Source organism: Gallinula chloropus, assembly GCF_964237585.1.
Source record: "Gallinula chloropus genome assembly, chromosome: 5".
Taxonomy (NCBI): Eukaryota; Metazoa; Chordata; class Aves; order Gruiformes; family Rallidae; genus Gallinula; species Gallinula chloropus.
In genome coordinates, this window is record NC_140090.1 from 42,468,832 (window position 1) to 42,489,773 (window position 20,942).

Below are 20,942 nucleotides of genomic sequence, written 5' to 3' on the forward strand. Positions count from 1 at the left end.
CTTCACTCATCTATCAGCACTGACTGTATGCTGAGCCAGCAGCACTATAAAGATAGATTCATGCAGGGCTGTAGAAAGGGGCTTTTTTCACTCATTCCCATAATGACTCTTCAACCTACTCTGCTGTACTGAGGAACTGCTTATCCAGGCACATCACAGCACTTCTACAAACAGCTTTTCCATGAGGACAGCAGATGTCACTTCCACTTTGGAGTGGCCTGCAGTAGCTATAGCAAGGAGAGCATGAGATAACTGTTTAAATTCACCCACCCACCCCAAAACTGAAAGCTAGTAAGTAAAACCTTAATCCTAAGTGTAAGTGCAGTCTGAATCTCCTTATTGTCCTCTGTCTAAACAGGCTTAGCCATCTAATTTCCTGAAGGAAACTAAGTTGTTCTAAAGTGTTTTTTTTTCCCCAACAATTTACCTTGTACAGCTATTTTGAACCTCCTTTTAAATTAATGGAATATGAAATATTCTAAAACACATTCCAACAGCAGTGGTGCAGAGTATATCCAATACAGAAGTATTTACAATGAAATTGTCTTTCTTAGTCTTGTGTTTAAAAAATACAGCATGTTAAATATAAACATGAATAACTGAGTTTGTTTCTTCTCATGAAAGGGAACAGTTAATGGAAAAAGCCAAGACTGAGGAAAAGAAGTACCCTGAACACTTAGAGTCTTTGAAGAAGCAGTTTCAAACTGAACAAGAGGTCTCCAGGAAATCTGCCTGTCAAGAATCTGCCAAGGTGAGAAGAGGCAGAAATTACAGTTTTTAGTGAATGATTTCAGAGAAATAGGTTTGCTTTCCAGTTTTCTAACAGAACAAGATCAGCTTATCTCCTTTTCCATTCATTGTGGAGTTGTCCATCACACATACAGCAACCACTTGTGTCATGTGGGCAATTTAGTGGCTGTGCATAGTGACATCTCTGCTCTAACTTTTTCAAGTACCTTTCTATAGCCCCTTCTATAGCCCCTTCTATACCTCATTGCACATTAGATCTAGGTATTGGTATCAGTCATTCAACTGACATCGAAAGGATTATCTTTAGGGTTGTATAGCAATCTCAGGGATAAAATAGTGGTTTGGAAGCCTGCTTTGTTTCTTCGGGGCTGGACCACAAAGCTCAGCATAACCTTAGTGTTACTCAGATCCCAGCATTCGTTTTCTCCTTTTGTTAGAAGTGTGTTAAAGAAAAGTCAGAACACCAAGTGCTGTAGCATACCTCAGATACAGCAGATCAGTTGGGCATGCTGCTCGTTAATCATTACATAGAATGAACTAATTCTTACAGTTACTTTTTGCTTTAGGTAGAGAAATCCCTTGAAGAATACTCATCAAAATTGGCTGAAGCTTCCAGTGCTAGCAGGAAGCTGCAGCAGAAAGTAACCAAATTGGAAAGGTCTTTGTCCAACTACAGGCAAAAGCTAAAAAGCCAAAGAGCTCAGGTCAGCCAGTGCCTGGCCTGCAAAGCCACTACAGAGAGGGCAAAGGTACACACACAGTTTTCAGTAGACACATGTTCTAGTCAAGAATTCCCTTTTTTCTCCTACTGAGCAGGACTGCTGTTGATCCTTTGCAGTGGAGCTAGACTTAAAAATAAAACTCTGGACTCAAATGCTGAACAGAAGATTAATACATCAATAACAGCTACAGTAATTGTGTGGCTTCTCCTGTCATCCCTTCCCCTACATTAAGTATGGTGCCATAGAGTCCTAGCCCTTCATTAGTAGTATTTGCCCTCCATTGTGGACATTTTGTGGATACGGTCTGTTTAAGTATTGATCAGGCCAAATATTGCTCATGTAGCCATTAGCCCCTTTCCATCCTTCATAGCTGTAGAACTTAATGGATCAACTGGTACCTGACCCTGAATGAGAATCTGGATTCCTTTGCAAGTCTGCCACCTACTTGGTCCCTGTTCCCTGGTGTGCCACAGCTTCTCTTAACTTCAGTCTCACAGGACAAGAAATAATGACACAATGTACAGACACCTGCAGAAATAGTTCCCATGTAACAGCCAGCCAGCCTGAAAGACTCCTGAAGTTTTGTTACCCTCAACAGTTGGGTTGGAAGGGCCCTTAGAGAGCCATCTTGCTCCAGCCCCCCCTGCTATGGGCAGCGAGAAAGAGGAGAAAGAGGAAAACTGCAGGTGTGGGTGGTGAAACCCCCGAGGAGAGCAACTCAGCATTGTGTACACGGGCATTGCCCCGCTGAAGGGCAGTGTGGGCGGATAACCTGTGCAGAGTAAAAAAAAGCTCATTCTATGTTAGCCAAAGCCATTTGTTTGGTGCTGAGAACAAGCGTAACACATGAAGAAGCATTAACAGAAGGGAATTACCCCACTGTAGCGGGATAATTAGTGGTGCCTTGGCTGGGAATGGCGGGGGATGCTCTGCGGTGGCTGTGTGTGAGTCTGAGATGATCCTGGGGGTGCTTGGAAGGAAAGATTCTGCTAACCTCTAATAACTACAGCAATTAGCTCTGGAAGTTGGCTCATGTGAAGCTCACACAGCATTGTAAATCCCTGTTCTGTGTCTTCTTTCCTCAGCCCTCAGCTGCCTGCGGAACATCCTGACTAGCAGGAACTGCCAAAGCTACAACCAGGTGCCGCCCATGACAGAGGTAGTTCACAGCCATGGTTCTTCTGAGGTTTGGTGTCTCTTGGAAAACTGAGGGGTGTCTGAAACTGCAGAAGGGTGTGCAGGTTGGAATGAATCCCACTGCTTTAGGTGGGATCAAGGAGGTGGGCTTCCATGCAAATGGCAATCCTAACACCCTCTTAAGTCACATTGTCATGTGGCCTGCCTTTGTTGTTTAGATGATATCATCTCTGGGCGTGAAGAGAGGGATGAACAGGTTTCTGCTGCTGCGGGGAAAGTATCAGCCAGGGCAGCAAGGAAACACCAGGCTTCAGGCAGCAATGCTGCTCCAGGAGCAGAGTCTGTGGGAGAGGTTAGCAGAGACTTTCCTGAACCTGTGCAGCCATAGGCTCTTCATAGGTGCAGCTAATGAAGAGCACCTCTTGTGTGCTGGGTTTGCCTCGCTTAGGTTTGCATGCTCTGCTCTGGCACGTTTTGCTGAGGAGGGAGCACCCAAAATACATGATGTTGTGAGAACAATTGCCTGCTTCCTCTGTATAAAGCCCTCTCTGCTCAGTTCGGTATCCACCGGTCCAGGAGAGAATTCCCCTAGGACTTTGGCTCTGTAAAAACAAGGCCCGAGCTGCTTGACCCCTTAGTTTGGTTGGGAGGTGCAGTGTTCTTTTTCTTACTGCCCTGTAGGGTGAGAGGAATAAGAAACCCTCGTGCTCTATTATTTGTCCCTGAGAGCACCGTCGACTGTTTGTACATAACACCTTTCTGAGGTGCTCAGCTCTCCCCGAGCCAGAGTCAGGGCTGAACTCTGGATTGCTGAGGAGCTGCCTGAGGGGAACTGGGCAGGAAGCCTGCACATAGGAGAGTCCCTGTTAACAATCAAACCCAAAGGGCAGCGTGCTGCTCAGAGATCCTGCAAAGATCCTTCTGCTGCGCTCTGAGCCAGCAAATCCCGGTCCCCAAGTCAGACCACAGCTGCCTCTATTTCCAGAAGTTTCCGTTGGCTTGGGCTGGTGTTCAGGTTAAACTCAGGGTGGTGCTTTGTTTCTGTTTCAGACTCAGACCCTTTCTTCTGAGCCTCCAGCTAAAAGACCAAGAAGTTCTGTGCCAGGAGAAGAAATGGTACAGACTGGTAAGGCTGACGTCAAGGCTTGAGCTTGTTTCTTCTGCGCTTTTCCTGGCATGTGGTGCCACGTACAGGTTGTGGCAGCATCGCACCTCGGTAGCATCTGGCAGTGCTGGAGTGGGAACTCAGTTTCTTCCCTTCATCCCTGTGCTGCTGCTGGGTCGGGGCCAGGTGTTTAGCTTGGTATCTCAGTACCGGAGCTGCCTTGGATGCAGCCAGCTCCAGCTGTGGTACGTCCACTGCCAGCTGGCCAGAAGGAAATTGGTTTTGTTTAAGGTGTTAGATCCCAAGAACCCTTTTTGGGTTTGAATTTGGGGTTCAGCCTGGCGATACCTCGTGCCCAGCACAACTTGTTGCACTTGCCAATAAGAAAATCCGAGACTGTTCTAAAGTAACAGAACACAGGGAATATGACAACATAGGGGAGAAAGGAAACATTGACCTTTGGGGAAGCTCTTTACCTTATCAGCCTCCTCAGTTCCCTTTTACAGTGACTGATGTCTTATGCTCTTCTCTTGTAGATAAAATGCCTTGCGGGACTCCCTTGGGCAACAGAACACTCTCTCTTTGGGACAAGACAGCTCCTTGTGTGAGGTAAAACCCTTCTGTTTGCTTGGACTTTCTTCTCTGAAAGGTTTGCCTTCGATTTCACTCCTGAACTTCCTCCGTGCTGCCCAACATTTGTCTCTGTGTCCGCACAGGGATGTTTTTCCAAGGTTTCCTGGGCCGCTATCCTAAGGTCTTCAGTAGCTTTTTATTTTTCCTTCCTCCACTCCTAACTACAGAAGATGCTTTTTTATTTTTATCTGGGAACATGAAGTGTAAGGTAAACATAGGGAATGCCAGTATTTTCTCTCTTCCTTTCCTCCTCCCCTGGTCCTTCTTGCACAACTTAGAGGAAGTTTTCTCTTTGTGGTACACCAGTGTGATAAATTTGACTCCTGCCCCTCTGGTCTGCCTGAGTTCAGAGTCGCCCAGCTGAGTATGAAGGGCCTCCGCACAGAAATGCCCGCTGTGTTTTGTCATGGCACAAGTGCAGGATGTTTCTGTCCAGTCTCTTTGTACTTTAGGTATTTCTATTGCTTTAGCTATGGCTCCCTACTTGCATGTAGACAGTTGTGTAGGAATAAACTGTCTCCTTTCTAGTGCACTGATACGTGTTGATAACAAATGCCATGCTTATAAACACTGTGGTTCTTCTCTATTGTTTTTTCCTGCACCAAAGTGCCCCGGCCTCCTCGACTGCTCCAGCCTTCTCCAGTGCTTCATCCCTCCCTCCTGCTCCAGACTTGTCCCCTGCTCCAATCTACTCCATTGCTCCAATCGACTCTGAAGTTAAAACACACCCCAGTGTGCCACCCTACTGCGACGTGCCATCCTACTCTGGTGTGCCATCCTACTCTGATATTCCATCCTTGCTCCGTCTTCCATCCTTGTGCAGTCTTCCAACCTTCTCCAGTGAACCAGTGCCAACTATTATCACCTGGACAACCAAAATTATGGAGGAGATCCTTTTCCATCTGGGACACCAAAGACCAGTGAGTATCCCCATGATTCGTACCTGTCCCACTTGGTAGGTAGACTGTAGGTGCACAGCAGGATGATGATGTAGTATCTGGTTGTCTGGACTTGTGGAGGGTGACACGTTACTGAATCCCCTTAGGTGCTGCCCGCTACTTAACTCAGGCTTGCGGTTATGTGGTGCTCTTTAGTCCTATTTTCATGCTATTGGTGACTCTGTCTGTGACAGCAGAGCTTCAAATCCACATAAACTGGTGGTTATAATACCATGTGTTGGCGGGCAGACACCTCGCATTGTCCCAGCCCCCGGCCGGGGAACTTTTTTTGTTTTGGAGTAGGGTTTTGATTTTTTTTTTCTTTTTTTTCCTTTTTTAAAATTTTATTTTATAAAACCTTTTTACCTTTTCCTTTATGCTATACAGGCCCCTGCAGGGGTTTTGGGTTTTTTTTTATGTTTTGCTTCTCTCTGGCTGCCCCCCTCAGGGGATAACAGAACCGTGGATCAAAGCTCCACACTCCCTTCATGCACGTCTCATTCACTCACATTTATACACAACTCCAACATACAACTGTCAAACATCAAACACACAGTTCAGTACACCATTTAACCAATACCTTAGTTCTATATACTTAGAACTCGAACCTTTAGCAGTAAGGTACCTTCTTCCCTTTATGTGGGCCCGCTTTTTATACCCTTTTCTCTTTTCCCTCTTCCTCTGTGTCCAACCCTGCACTGGCTTTGGCATTTGCCATACAGGTGGCACCCAGGCTGCCACACTGGGGAATTCCCTGCCCAACGCGGAACTTTCCCTCACTCTGACTGGCAGCTCCTTGGGCTCACCTGGGCCAAACCCAGCGGAGCTGGATGTGCTGCCACTTACAGGGCAGGTCACCAGGCAGGCTCCCCAGTTCAAATTTTGGCTTCATTGCATGTCAAATTGTCACATGATGGTGTATATTTTCACCTGTGCCAAATGCAAATTTTTATTTCCTTTAAAGGGAGACTTCTTCCAACTAAGCATAGTGTTGGCCATCCTAAAGTAATTTGTGATACATTTTGCCGATTGGCAAATTCTTTAATCAAATTCTGCAGTGTCAGGGGTTGTTTCTGCACCACTACACTCTGTGGAGTCTAGCTAGAGCTTTTCCAAGAGAAAGCAAATAATTAGACACATATTGTTTTTCCAGCATATGCATATTTGGATTAGGAGTTTCACATGGCTTTCCACACATTATCTCATCAGGACTCACTCACACTTCACTCTTACTCATAACAATGCCAGTGGGAGTGCCTGAGGCCCCTTCAATTTGGCTTTCTGACAGATTTGCTCATTTGATTCATCTTTTCCACTTTCCTACTAGACTGTGGTCTTCAGGAGGTGTGCAAATCCCAGGGCATTCCTAGGATTTTTTACACGGTCTGCACCACTGTGGTCACAAAATGTGGTCCTCTATCAGATGGCATCCCAAAAGGCATTCCAAATCTAGGGATAATCTCCTGTAGGAGCCAATTAACTGTTTCATTGGCTTGATTTGTACGACAGGGAAAGGTTTCTGGCCATCCAGAAAAAGTGTCAACCTCAACCAAAATATACTTATAGTCATTACATTTAGGTAACTCTATAAATATAATCAAATTGCCAAAAATTTCCTGGATTCACCCCTGTTTTTAACTTACCCATTTGAACTTTTTTTGGTACTAATGGATTTTTAAAAACCCCTCACACTTTTCTGTTACTGACTTGGCCATTTCTAGCATTAGCACTGACAGTAAGTGCCTTTGCAGGAACATCAACAGGGCGTCTGCACCCCAGTGCCATTCTTGATGTCTTATCTGCAATATTTCTCCCATGATTAAGGGAGTCAATATTACCTGACTCTTGATAGTTGTTCACCATCCTTCAGAATGTTTCCTTTTGCTATTTTTATATCTCCAGTCTGATGTGCTTTACAGGGCAGGATTGCTGCTTGGAGCGGTTCTTGAACCACCAACAAGAACTGTAAAATTTTCTTTTGATGCTTAATAATTGCCCTTGGGAGGACAGTAGTCCTCCTTTCCATCAAGCTCCATGGACATGGACTACCCTAAAGGCATATTTTGAGTCTGTCCATATATTTACTTTCTTTCCTTTACTCCATCCCAGTGCTGGTGTCCTTGCAATCAGTTGTGCTTTCTGTGCAGCAGCTGTATTGGGTGATGTGTTTGTTTCTGTTACCGGATTCTCAGTTGTTATTGCAGATCCGACGTGTCAAGTTCCACACTGAACAGAGTTGTGCCACCTGTAAACAGCTCCCATTCAGCATCCTCATCAGGAACGTCCTTCAAATCTTCTCACCTCGAGTATGTATGTTCAGTGGTCATGATACAGTCATGTTTAGGTTGTTCTTCTTCCTGTGAAGCACACAAGAAAACTGCAGGATTCACAAGGCTAGTTGTTTTCAAGGTTACAGCATCTTGTTCTGTAAGATCTACCTAGTATTTCATTCTCCTTCTAGGGAAGAGCCAGTGTGTCCCTTTTTGTTCCAACACTGGGACCACCATATGTGGGACACTGTGATGGTTCTTGTCACTCCTGTAGGCAAGAGGCTCATGCTTTGCTTACCGAGTCCAATTGCTTGGAAAAGCATCCCACTGGTCTTTCCCAGCTTCCCATTCTCTGGGTCAGAACTCCCAAAGCCAGATGTTGCCGTTTGTGGACAAACAAGTGGAAATCTTTCATTAAACCTGTTAATTCCAAGACTGGTGCTGTCACCAAGGCAAAAAAGTCCAAAAAGTCTTTTGTTGGTGTCTATTACATACAAAAGGGGGAGACTCCTGGGCTTCATACAGTTTTTTGGCTGTTAGGCCATAATGCATGATCCAAAGCTGACACCATCCTGCCATTCCCAGAAATGCTCTCAGCTCACGTACAGTCCGAGACTCTGGAACACCACAAATTGCCTCCTTTCAGTCTGTCCCCAGCCTTTGTTGTCCTTGTGAAATCTCCAAGCCCAAATATATTACAGTTTCACTTGCAGTTTGAGCTTTCTTCTTGGATACTTTGTACCCATGAAGTCCCCCAAAGTTTAACAGTGCAATGGTTACCTGTATCCAGGCCGACTTCTCTTAGGTAGCTGTTAGAATACCATCTAGGTATTGCAAGAGCAGCTGTTCTGGGTGCAGAGTCACTGTCTTCTCTTTTGCAAGGTCTCCAGTTCCTTTGCATGTTGGCTGCCAAAGTTGGTCGGGCTGTTTTTAAATCCTTGGGGCAGCCATGTCCATGTCAGCTGTACCTTGCACCCTGTGTGGATTTTCCCACTCAAAAGCAAATATTTTATGACTCTTTTTCCAGGGGTAGGCAAAAAAGCATCTTTTCAATCAAGCACTGTAAACCAGGTAAAAGGTACAGCTGCTCTTAGATCCTGTACCAATATGTACTCACCATTTGGTTTTCGCACTGGTACAATGTGTGTGTTATATTTTGATTCACACTCCTCTAAAATCTTATCTTTCAAAAATGTATTCATCAACATTTTAATTCCCTGTTTTGCCTCTGGTTTAATGGGGCATTGTTTAATCCTAACTGGTTTTGCCCTTTCTTTCAATTCAGTTTTTACCAGCTGTGTTAATTTAGACTTCCCTGAGATGTCAGTTTCCCATCCCATAAGGGAACTTGAGCGTAACTTATTTCTGGGGGAATTTCTTGTATCTTTGGTTTTTAACGACAATTCCCCATTTTTTTAAACAATTTGTATATTCGATTTAGATCATAGATCCCTTCCCATTAAGGGCATCGGACCTTCTGGAACGTACAGGAATTCATGAGTTAAAATTTTGTTTCCATATTGCGGATTCCAGGGTTGTCAGAATGGCCATTTTTCCCTGCTGCTGAGGAGAAGGGCTCTGAAGCGGGAGACTCCATCGAGGGACCCCTTTCTGCAAGCAACAACCCCCGGGCATAGATCTGCGAGGGAAACTAACAAAAAGCACCGAAGATCAAAAGGAGAGAGGCAGCAGTGCACCCATCAGCGGCCATCAACAGCCATTGCTCGTCCCCTGCACTGCCCAGAGCGGTGACTCATCGGGGTGGAGCTAAGGGCGACAGGAATTATCCCTCTCCATACAAGAGGGGCCTCTGGGAGCGCGGCGACCCCGGAGCGCGGCGAACAGGACGGGCAAACAGGGCGTGACGTGTCAGAAGGGCGTGGCGCGGCAGTTCGCGCAGGCAGAGCAAGCAGACCGAGCAAGCCTCCCTTCCTAGCTAGCTGAGAGGGTAAATTCAGCGGACCAGCTCACAGAGTACAAAGGGCGAGCTGAGGGTTCCCTGTCTACTGTGTGCACAGACAGTTAACCATGGTCTCCACCAGGTGGAGAGGTTCCCTCTACAAATCTGGGGCAACCCCGTTGGAGGGCCTGCCTAGGGATGCTGCTGTTCAGGTCTCAGGCTGCAGGGAATGCCAGAGTCTGCAGCTGCCAGGGAAAAGAGGCAAGCACCTAACCTGTGTGAGGTGTGAGCAGGTCGATGATCTGCTCTGTTTGGTAGAAGAACTAAAGGAAGAGATCAAAAGACTGCGAGCGATCAGGGATTGTGAGTGAGAGGTTGACTGGTGGAGTAGCTCCCTGGCGTCCCAGAAGGAAGAGAGTTGGGAAGACACCTCGCACCTGAAGACGGTCCCCCCTCTCTGCCCTAGCCAGGTAAATGGGAGCGACCCAAACCCCGAGGAGGCCTGGAAGACAGTCCCGACTCACCGTCGTAGGCACTCCCCCTGCCTACCTACCCCACTCCCCCAGGTTTCCCTAAGCAACAGGTTTGGGGCCCTGGTAGTTGAGGAGGAGGTATGTGAGGAGATGAATGGAGCCCCTCTGCCTCAGCGGAAGCCTAGAGTGAGGCAAATGTCTGCACGCCTTGAGACTGCCTCTGTAAAGCAAGAGAGAAGGGTAGTTGTAGTAGGGGATTCCCTTCTCAGAAGGACAGAAGGCCCTATATGTAGACCAGACCCTACACGCAGGGAGGTGTGCTGCCTCCCTGGAGCCCGGGTCAGGGACATTACCAGAAGGCTCCCAGGGCTGGTAAGATCCACTGACTATTATCCATTACTGATAGTTCAAGCAGGCAGGGACGCAATCACAAAGTGTAGCCTGCAAGCTGTCAAAAGGGAATTCCGGGACCTGGGGTGTTTTGTTGGGGAGGGGGAGCCCAAATAATATTCTCGTCTATCCCCACTTGTGGGAAGAGGGGCTCAGAGCAAGGACAGGAGAACCCACGAGTTGAATGTGTGGCTGAAAGGCTGGTGCCGGCACAAGAACTTTGGGGTTTTTGACCATAGGATGGTGTACTCTGCTCCTGGCATGATGACTGCTGATGGGGCTCACCTGTCCCATAGAGGAAAGTGGATCCTTGCCCAGGAGATGGCAGGGCTCATCGATCGAGCTTTAAACTAGTTAGGAAGGGGGAAGGGGATATTAAGAAGGCTGCTGGGGTTAGGCAAGTGCTTCAGGAGTCACAACAGGAGTTGATGGTGGAAAAAGGTAAATACCAACAGCACAGTGAAGGATTGAGGATGTTGTTCCATGTGATAGTAGGATGGGATCTGTGGATTGCCCTGAGTACTCCTCAGTGGAGCCACTTTTGCCAGTCCCCTGTCAGAAATCTTGCTGTGGGCTGTTGAGGATACCTACATCTGCTGCCCCACTAAAATGCCTTTATACAAATGCACGTAGCATGGGGAACAAACAAGAAGAATTAGAGATCTTTGTGCGGTCGCAGGGCCACGATCTCATTGCAATCACAGAGACATGGTGGGACAACCTGGACGACTGGCACGCTGTCATGGATGGCCATGTGCTTTTTAGGAAAGACAGGCTTGGGAGGTGAGGTGGAGTTGCTCTTTATGTGAGAGAGCACCTAGAATGTATTGAGCTCCACCTGGGGAAGGATGAACCATCTGTAGAGTGCTTGTGGGTTAAAATCAAGGGGCAAACTGGTATGTGTGACATTGTTGTGGGAGTGTGCTATAGTCCCCCTGATCAAGAGGAGCAGGTTGATAGTGCATTCTATAAGCAGTTAGAAGTAGCCTCAAGATCCCGGGCACTGATCCTTATGGGGGACTTCAACTATCCAGATATTTGCTGGGCAAGCAACATGGCCAATCGTATGCAGTCCAGACAATTTCTGCAGTATGTTGAAGACAATTTCCTGCTACAGTTGGTGCAGGACCCTACAAGGGGAGGGCAGGTGCTGGACCTTGTTTTCACTAACAAGGACGAGCGTATTAGGGAAGTGAAGGTTGGGGGCAGCTTAGGACAAAGCGACCATGAAATGGTTGAGTTCAAGATCCTGGGTGGAAGAAACAAGCCAAAAAGTAGGATAGCTACCCTGAATTTTGGAAGAGCTAACTTTGATCTCCTCCACAACTTAATAGGGGCTATCCCGTGGGCTACGCTGTTTGAAGGAATGGGAGCCTGTGAGAGCTGGCTAGCATTCAAACAGTGCTTCTTCCAAGCACAGGAACGATGCATCCCTTTGAGTAAGAAATCGGGAAAGAGAGGCAGAAGACCTGCATGGATGAACACAAAGCTATTGAGTAAACTCAAAGAGAAGCAGAAGATCTATGAATTGTGGAAAAAGGGTCTGAGCACCTGGGGAGAATACAGGAATGTGGTCAGGGCTTGTAGGGATGCAACTAGGAAGGCTAAAGCCCTCTTGGAAATGAAGCTGGCAAGGGACATAAAGGATAATAAAAAGGGTTTTTTTAGATACGTGAATAGTAAGAGGATGACCAGGGATAATGTAGGTCCCTTACTGAATGAGGCGGCTGTTCTGGTAACGGGGGATGATGAGAAGGTGGAGATACTGAATGCTGCCTTTGCTTCGGTCTTCACTTCAAAGGCCCCTCGGAACCCACAGACACTGGATGAAAGTAGGAGTGTTTGGGAAATGAAGAATTTCCCTCTGGTTGAGGTAAGGGAGGTCCAGGAGCGGCTCAAAGGGATTAATGCACACAAATCCATGGGCCCAGATGGGTTACATCCACGTGTGCTGAGGGAGCTGGCGGAGGTGATTGCTGAGCCGCTCTCTATCATCTTCAACAGGTCTTGGAGGACTGGAGAAGTGCCTGAAGACTGGAGGATAGCCAATGTCATTCCAGTCTTTAAAAAGGGCAAGAAGGAGGAACCTAGTAACTATAGGGCAGTCAGCCTCACCTCTGTCCCTGGAAAGGCAGTGGAACAGCTTGTTCTGGATGCCATCTCCAAGCAATTGGAAGAGAAGAAGGTCATGAGGAGTAGTCAGCATGGATTCACCAAGGGGAAATTGTGCTCGACCAGTCTCATAGCCTTCTATGATCTCATAACAGGCTGGGTAGATGGAGGGAGAGCAGTGGATGTCATCTACCTTGACTTCCTCAAGGCCTTTGATACTGTCTCCCATGACATCCTGATAGCAAAGCTGAGAAAGCATGGGATAGATGAGTGGACAGTGAGGTGGGTTGAGAATTGGCTGTCGGATCAGGCCCTGAGGGTTATGATTCATGGAGCAGAATCTGACTGGAGGCCTGTTACTAGCGGTGTTCCCCAGGGCTCGGTGTTGGGTCCAGTCCTGTTTAATATCTTCATTGACGAGCTTGATGAGGGAATAGCATCCACCCTCAGCAAGTACGCCGATGATACAAAGCTGGGAGGAGTGGCTGACACGCAGGAACACTGCGCTGCCATCCAGTGAGACCTGGACAGGCTGGAGAACTGGGCAGTTAGAAACCAGATGAAGTTCAACAAAAGCAAGTGTAAAGTCTTGCACCTGGGAAGGAACAACCGTTTGTATCAGTACAGGCTAGGGGATGACCTGCTGGAGAAGAGCTCTGTGGAGAAGGACCTGGGGGTCCTGGTTGATGACAGGTTGGCCATGAGCCAGCAGTGTGCCCTGGTGGCTAAGAGAGCCAATGGAATCCTGGGGTGCATCCAGAGGAGTGTAGCCAGCAGGTCAAAGGAGGTGATCCTCCCCCTCTACTCTGCCCTGGTCAGGCCCCACCTGGAGTATTGTGTCCAGTTCTGGGCTCCTTGGTATAAAAAGGACAGGGATCTCCTTGAGAGAGTCCAGAGAAGGGCTACAAAGATGATTAAGGGCCTGGAGCATCTCCCCTATGAGGAAAGGCTGAGTACGTTGGGACTGTTCAGCCTTGAGAAGACTAAGGGGGGACCTAATTAAAGTCTATAATTATCTTAAGCAGGGGATGCAAGGGGAATGAGCCAGCCCCTTTTCAGTGGTCTGTGGAGACAGGACAAGGGGCAATGGCTGCAAGTTGGAGCATAGGAAGTTCCACACCAACATGCGGAAAAACTTTTTCACTGTGAGGGTGGCAGAGCCCTGGAATAGGCTGCCCAGGGAGGTGGTGGAGTCTCCTTCACTGGAGATATTAAGGATCCATCTGGACGCCTATCTGAGTGATATGTCCTAGGGAGCCTGCTTTGGCAGGGGTGTTGGACCCGATGATCTCTCAAGGTCCCTTCCAACCCCTACAATTCTATGAGTCTATGATTCTATATTTGCTGTTTTAATTCAATTTTTTCTTTTGTTTATTCCACGCTGAGAACTGACACGGAGAACGCTACTCCTGTATCCACCAGAAATGGAACTTGTTTCTTTTTTTAAAGCTCATTTTAACTCTTCCATGCTCAGAGGAAGGTACAGCAAGAATTACCGAGGCAGTGGTAGCAATATCTAATTCTGTCAATTCCTTTTTATGCCAGATTTTTACAGCACATTTTGTTACAGGTACATGCAGAGCAATGTTCTTGAACCATTTGTCTTTGTAAAGAGAAACATTTCTTGGTTAATTGATTTATATTCCTTTGCCACTCTGATTTTTCTCATAAGTAAAAGAATAGATCCATCTACAGGACCTCATCCCATTTTTCTTTCTTTTCACAAAACAATGTTAACTACAGAACAGTGTTACAGTTCAGGGTGCCATTCAAAGGTCACATTTGCTATTTAATTTATACACTGGCCACTCATCATTTGCAGGATTCAGTGAGCTGACTTTTAAGAAAATTATCATGTAATTCTTTCCAATACGCCCAAAGGCAGCTTAAGGGGGAGTCCCTTGGTGTGGGACCTTTATTTCCTCCAAAGACATTGGGAAACTTCAGTGCCGTTGTGAGCGATTGCAATTAATCACCCTTTGCACTCATCAGTTACAAGATCTGGCAGGAGTTAAACCCCCTGCGTTCCAGCCCAACCTCTGGTAATACTGGGCGGCTGGGAGTAGCTGAGCTTAACTCCTGAGTGATGCCCAATTATCTTGCACATCAAATACATAAACAACATTTTAATAATTGTTTCGGGTTTGGGTTTTTTAGAGTTTTTTTTTTTACTCTTTTTTGTTTGTTTGTTTTATAAAACCTTTTTACCTTTTTTTATTTATGCTGCCCCCGCAGGGGTTTTGGCCACTGTTTGGTTCTGGCTAGTGGATGGAAATGCATATCTGCTGCCAGTCTATCCAGACCTTTGCAGGAACCCACAGACACAAAAGTCTTCAATACAAAAACTTTTTTTATTCTCCCCACACCAAGCAAAGCTACTCCCAAAATTATCCATGCTTCCAGGAACAAGGGAAATGGATACTATTCTGCCCTATCACCTCTCTGCTATGTTAGACACACTCCCATGCCAGCCCACTGAAGTTTCCTTACCACGCCAAAACGTCAGGAAGTCCCTGACCTCAGGATTTCACTGCAGCTCTAAGCCAACTTACTCTCTCCCGTCAATGAGACAGCGGGCATGTCCAGCAAAAGGTCCTGAGTCCAACAGAAAGCAACACGGGGAACAGGCTGCGTGACACAACTGGGCATGCACTCTCTGGAAAGATCTGAAGGGCGCAGGACCAATATTTTTGTAAGAGTCTTTGAACACCTCCCACTAGAAGCCCTGTGATCCTGCCAATTATCAAGTGTGGTGGTTTGACCCTGGCTGGAGGCAAACAGACACAAAAGCTACTCTACTGCTTCCCTTTCTGGCTGGGAAACAGAGATAATATCTATTGAGAGGCTCAGGAGTCCCATGCCACCTTCCCCCTCCCCTCCCTTCTCAGCAGAATTCCCTTTATCCAAGATTTTACTCCCTTTTTCCTCCCAATTGTGGCATCGGGAGGTGCAGGGACTGAGGGAATGGGGGGTTGGGTCAATTCCTCACAAGCTGTTTTCCTTCTTAGCTGGGATGGGGGGACATTCCTCACACTCTTCCCCTGCTGCATGGTGAGGTCCCACCCATGGCAGACAGTCCTCCATGAACTCCTCCAGCATGAGTCCTTTCCCACAGGGCTTCAGCTCTTCCCCAGCTGCCACAGCATGGGTCACTGCTATGGGTGCAGTCATCAATCACAGAACATCTCTCAGTCTCTCAGGCCCAGACTTCTCCAGGTCTGCTCCCCTGCAGGGTCACCAGCCTCCCCCCAGCAAACCTGCTCCAGCATGAATCTCTCCCTTGCTCATCTCCGTGTCTCTGTCTCTCTCCACAGGCTGCAGGTGGGGTCTGGGCCTTGTCTATGGGCTGTGGGGCACATCTGTTCCACCACGGGTTTCTCCATGGGCTCAGGGGTATCTTTCTCTCCAGCACCTGGGGCGTATCCTCCCCCTCCTTCTCTGGCCTTTGTGTCTAGACAGCTTCTTACATCTTCTCACTCCCTCCTAGCTCCCTGAGCTGTTTTCTCCCCTGAGCTCCATCTTGCAGCTCATGTCTGAAGTCTTTGTTGTTCTCACTTCATGTTTTAATTTTCTCATCCCTTTAATTTTGCTGACGTGCAAAATTAATTAAAAAATTGAATTAAAAAATTTTAAAATTAAATTAAATTTGCTGTCTGGGTTTGAGGTCCATCTGCCCGAGCAGTCCTGTATCTGAAAAAAAAAAAAAATCAGTCCTGTATCTGCTGCAGATGAACTAATAAAATTCTGGAGTTTGACAGGATCTTGAATCTCCTGGCTTTGTCCCCATCTGCAAGATGTGCGTCCTGGTTTTCCGCCCTCTGCCCCCCTGTCTCTAGCCAACCAACGATGGTTAAGCAACACCCAATAGAGGTCTAGAACAGCAATAGTTGCCAGGGGCCTCTGGTGACCAACCAGTGACATCTCTGTCAGAGGGGCATCAGCTGGGAGGTCACTTCTCAGAGGGGAAGCACCTCTTTTCTTGTCAGGGGAGATCACCTCTAGTCTTGTCAGGGGAGATCACCTCTTGTCTTGTCAGGGCAGATTACCTTGAGCAGGTCACACATAACAGTGTCCAGGTAGCTTTTGAATCCGTCCAGAGAAAGAGACTTCCCAATCTCCCTGGGCAGCTGGGAGGAATTTCCTTTTCTTCTTTTCTTCATTTCTTAAGTCTTCTCTTTGATGGCTCAGCTGGGTGATGGTAGAGATGGTAAAGCCGGTATTTACTCAGCCTGCCCTTTCTCCAGACTTCATCCTACCTCCCAGGTCTGGGATTCCTGGGGGTTCCTTCTAGACAGGTGGATCCTGTCCCTCTCCAACAGGTTGGAGTCACCAAAGAACATCCCCTTGTCGTCCAAGCCAAAGCCCTGGCCTTAGTACCAGCCCTGTAGCCAGGAGTTGAGAGGCATCAGATTTCCCAGCCTGTTCAGAAAAAGGAAGAAAAGCCAACTTTCTAGTCTTCCTTGATTCTGCCTGGGGAAATTGTTCAAAATATAAAGGTGAAGTCAGGTGAAATCCAGAAGTCTATTGGTGTGAAATATCCAGATATCCCCAGTCTTAGGTGAGGAACTTGTTGTGTGCTTTCTGGTAGGGATGTGAATTTAAGGAGTGTCTGGAAAACAACCTTGTTTGTGCTCATAGAAACACCTTCAGGCATTTATGAAACTTCAGCCTATGTGTTATTTTCCTGGTGATGATTATAAGGTGCTTTCTTGTTTCTCCTCCTATCTGTAATCGCTGAGGCTGTGTAAAATGGCTGGGCGCTTCCACAAAGAAGTTCTGTGTGCCATACCTGGAGTGCTGGCACTTGTTGACTGCTGGTGGCTGTGCTCCCAAAGGAAAAAGTACGCCAGCTCTAGTGGAGAAGAAGAAACAGCTGCTGAAGAGCAGCAGGAAGAAGCACCAGCAGCAAGCATTGAGGTGAGAGAGGCAGTCAAAAACATGAATATTGTGGGCAGTGGCTGTGCCATGCAGAAGATGGTGACTCGCCAGAACTCAAAGCCTGAAGAAATCTCCACCAAGATCGACTTGGTTAGCTGGGAAATAGAGGTCCCAAAGATAAGCAGCTGCTGTCCTGCTCGCACATCCTGCCCTGCAGTCCATACCCATCTCTTGCTTCTTCCAGGCTGGTACTGGCTCAGTGCTATCCCAGGGAGATCAACAGCAAATAACAAGGATTGAAGCATTTTGTGTAGCGTTAGACTCAACAAGGGTGAAGAGCCAGTCCAAGCTGTAAGCAAGAGGCATCTCAGGGCTGCACCCAGGGTAATGCTGGTTGTCTGGCTCGTTATTTCCCTGTTATCTTCCATCCCTGTCTATTAGTCCAACGCTTTGAAAGCATTCAGAAGGCTCTGAGGGTACACAGTTACAAAGCACTGGTGATGAGCTTTTTGAGTTCTTTCTTTCCACTGTGTAGGAGGGTTATGTTTTGACTGCATGCCTAAACCCTTCCTCACAGACTGAGTGCTCAGCTAATCCATGGATCCGCTGTGTCTCTGTCTTTATAGCCAGCCTTCTTTTGGGTTGAGACAGAGGTTGTCAGTTTTTAGGCCTCCGTTCATGCCTTCTTTGTATGTAGCTAATGTTACTTAGTGTAGGATTATCCATGCTGACTGGGTGCCAACGCTTCTGCTCTGGGATCTGATCTCTGACAGTAAGCGGTGGCAGGTGCCAGCAGAAGAGTACAGGGCTTCCAGAGACATCTATGAGTCCCCCGTCCCAGCTGGCCAGGCACTCTGTGCTCTAAGGGTTCTCAGGGCCTGCTTTACTCTCCTGTGAATGCCATTTCATACTGGAATGAAAAATGCATGTACTATGTTTAAAGAATAAAGTGGCGGGAGATTGGGAGAGGATGTGACTTGACAGTAACCTTGGTGATGACAGTGACCTTTACCAGGCCTGGTTTTGTCCTGTTGGCCCTTTGTGTCGTTCTCCAAGGCGTGAAGATGAATCTATGAAAATGAGCAGTATTTACTGGCCTGTATCTACCTTGACTTATGCCAGACCAGCTCTGCACTGGTCCAGCATCACCTTTAGTTATCCTGCCTGGCCCTGCGCTACAGGAACTGGGCACATGGGTGAAATTAGTGCTGGCCAGGAGTGTGGTTTGACCTCCATTCCTCCTCTTGACTGCTGCTTTCCTCTCTTTCACAAAGGCTTTAGTTGGCCGCTTGATTGGCAAATAAGGAAGATTCATGAACTTCTTAAAGCAAGCATCTGGGGCCAAAATTTATGTTTCCTTACCACCTCATTTTCGTGACTCTCAAGTCTGTCATATTGAAGGTAAGCAAAACGTCTCTGTGTTTGTGGTCTAATATGTAGCTCAGGGGCCTAAATGAGATGGGCAAGGAATTAAACAGCACATATCTGCAAATGTAAGTCTTGCCAGTGAAGAATGTTACATTAATTGTGGGTGAAGAATACTTGCCAGTGAACTGGGTTCATCCTGGAAGCTAAAGTGGTTGTGAGTGGGGCCTGGTGGTCTTGAGTGTCTCACGTGGGTCTATGAAACCTGAAGCTGCTGATGTAGTGCAGGCCACGTTTGGTAGCTCTGTTTCTTCACGGGGTGGGGGGTGTCCTCAGCATAGCTGTGCTACAGACTTTCTACGGGACGTTTATCTTCCAGGCTTCTCTCAGCAAGTAGAAAAAGTACTGAGCCTGATTGGTAAGAAGTTCAGAAGTCTGCGCCACACCAATGTCTATGCTCCACCTCCACCAACGTCTCATTCTCTCCCGACAACTTGCTGGGTAAGTCCCAGCTTTCTGACTGCGCTGATATCGGGGCCAAAGGCTGCTGTTGGTCACTGCTGTCTTAGTACGCTCGACGCAGGTGGCTGGTTCACAGAGACCCTCACAGCCAGGCTGGTTTTGTGTAGCGCTCTCTTGCCTGGCTTGTGTCACTGTAACGGGTCAGACTGGCCTTCCTGTTGGAAGGTGGGCCTTGCCTCAAGTCTGATGTCCTTAAGAGCAGCATTGAGTAGCTTTATACTCCTGATCCAGACCAGCCTTTGGAAATCAAGTGCTGGAGTGGCAGGACTTTTTCACCCATGGCTCTCAGCCTCAAGCCACGCTGAGATCATGAAGTGGCTGTGCATGAAGCTTGTGTTGCAGTGAACATTAACAAGAATATCTTTCTTCCACGCGACAGCTGTACCTCCCAGAGGGAGCTGCTGTAGAAGTGGTTGTGGCAAACCCAGTCGATGCTGGCCACATGTTTTTACAGCAGCATACATACCCCACTTTCCATGTCCTGCATAGACTTGACCAGCAGATGAATGCTTGCTATTCTCAACTGGATATTCCCACCCTGGCAGCTCCAGTAGAAGGCAAGTAACTCAACTGCTCACACGCTGTTTGCTTGAGGAACTTGTAGGGTTGTGCAAAAGACTGATGCTCCTGAACACGGTAGTGGCAGACAGACTTGAGAGTCCAAGGCAGCTCTGCTGTGTTGCAGCTGCAGGTGGGTCTGATGGGGGGGCAGGGGTGTGGAAGGGAGATGGAAGCAGCAGAAGGAATGCTAATGGTTCTCAGGAGGTCACTGCACAGTACGGCTGATCTGCCCGAAGGGCTTGTTTCTGGGAATCCACTCACCCTGAGCTCTTCTGTTTTGCAGTTGGTACTGTCTGCATGGCTTCAGGTTTGGATGGAGTATGGTTATGGGCTCAAGTTAATAGGCATTTTGAAGAGACCAGTGAAGTGGAGCTCTGCTACATGGACTACGGAGGCTATGACAGAGTGAAGATCGACCAAATCAGAAAGATCAGGTCTGTAGCGGCTCTGCTGCTGCCAATTGGATTGCTGGGAGTGTGGTCTGGGGATTTTGGAGTGTCATTACTTTTAAACTGAATTCCTGCTAAAGCAATTGATTAATTGCTGTAACCTTCAAGAACACAGGAGTAACTTAAATCCAACTTCTTTGCATTTATTCCCTTTTTGTTCAGGTCTGACTTCTTATCGCTGTCTTTCCAAGCAGCACAAGTTTTACTGGACAACGTGGTCCCGCTGGCAGGTAACGGAGCTCTTGAGACGTACCCTGGGTGCTGCTCTGGCAGGTTTCCCTGGGTGCCAGCTGTGTACAAGCCTTGATTCTGTCTCAGCCTTCTCCCTCCTCTTGTGAGCACAGCCTCTGAAGGGACTGGAGCGAGGGCTGGAGAAAATGTATTTTCTTCTAAATGTGCGAGTGTGGCACAACCTGTCAGGCTCCAGGGAAGAGATGGTGAAGGGCCAGGCATTCTCCTGTGTGGAGGGAGGAGAGAAGGAATGACTGTACTGAAGAGCAGGTTGGCAGGACTGGCAGGGTATAGGTGAAGTAGCTGTAGCTACTCTGCCACCTTCTGTCCCACTGGAGTTACGAAGGCAAACTTAGCTGCTAGACAAACGCCTGAGATTTTCCTACTAGTCAGAGTCAAAACAGCAATGCTGTTGTGGTAGTTTGGCCGTGGCTAGAGTCCAAATGCCCACCAAATCCACTTGCTCACTCCCCTCTTCAGCCACAAAAAGGAGAAAATATATATTG

At 47.5% G+C, this 20,942-nt stretch overlaps 1 protein-coding gene across 1 annotated transcript in view; it reads left to right on the forward strand.

Moving 5' to 3' along the window:
• CCDC150 (coiled-coil domain containing 150) overlaps nucleotides 1-20,690 on the forward strand; it is a gene marked incomplete at both ends in the record, with an annotated part of 41,308 nt that extends 20,618 nt beyond the window's left edge. The window contains 8 exon segments of the mRNA XM_084264585.1: nucleotides 632-751; nucleotides 1,317-1,499; nucleotides 3,660-3,735; nucleotides 19,053-19,174; nucleotides 19,575-19,752; nucleotides 20,040-20,190; nucleotides 20,368-20,435; nucleotides 20,545-20,690. Coding sequence (XP_084120711.1) covers nucleotides 632-751; nucleotides 1,317-1,499; nucleotides 3,660-3,735; nucleotides 19,053-19,174; nucleotides 19,575-19,752; nucleotides 20,040-20,190; nucleotides 20,368-20,435; nucleotides 20,545-20,690 — 1,044 coding nt within the window.
• Between the last annotated feature and the right edge of the window lie 252 nt (nucleotides 20,691-20,942).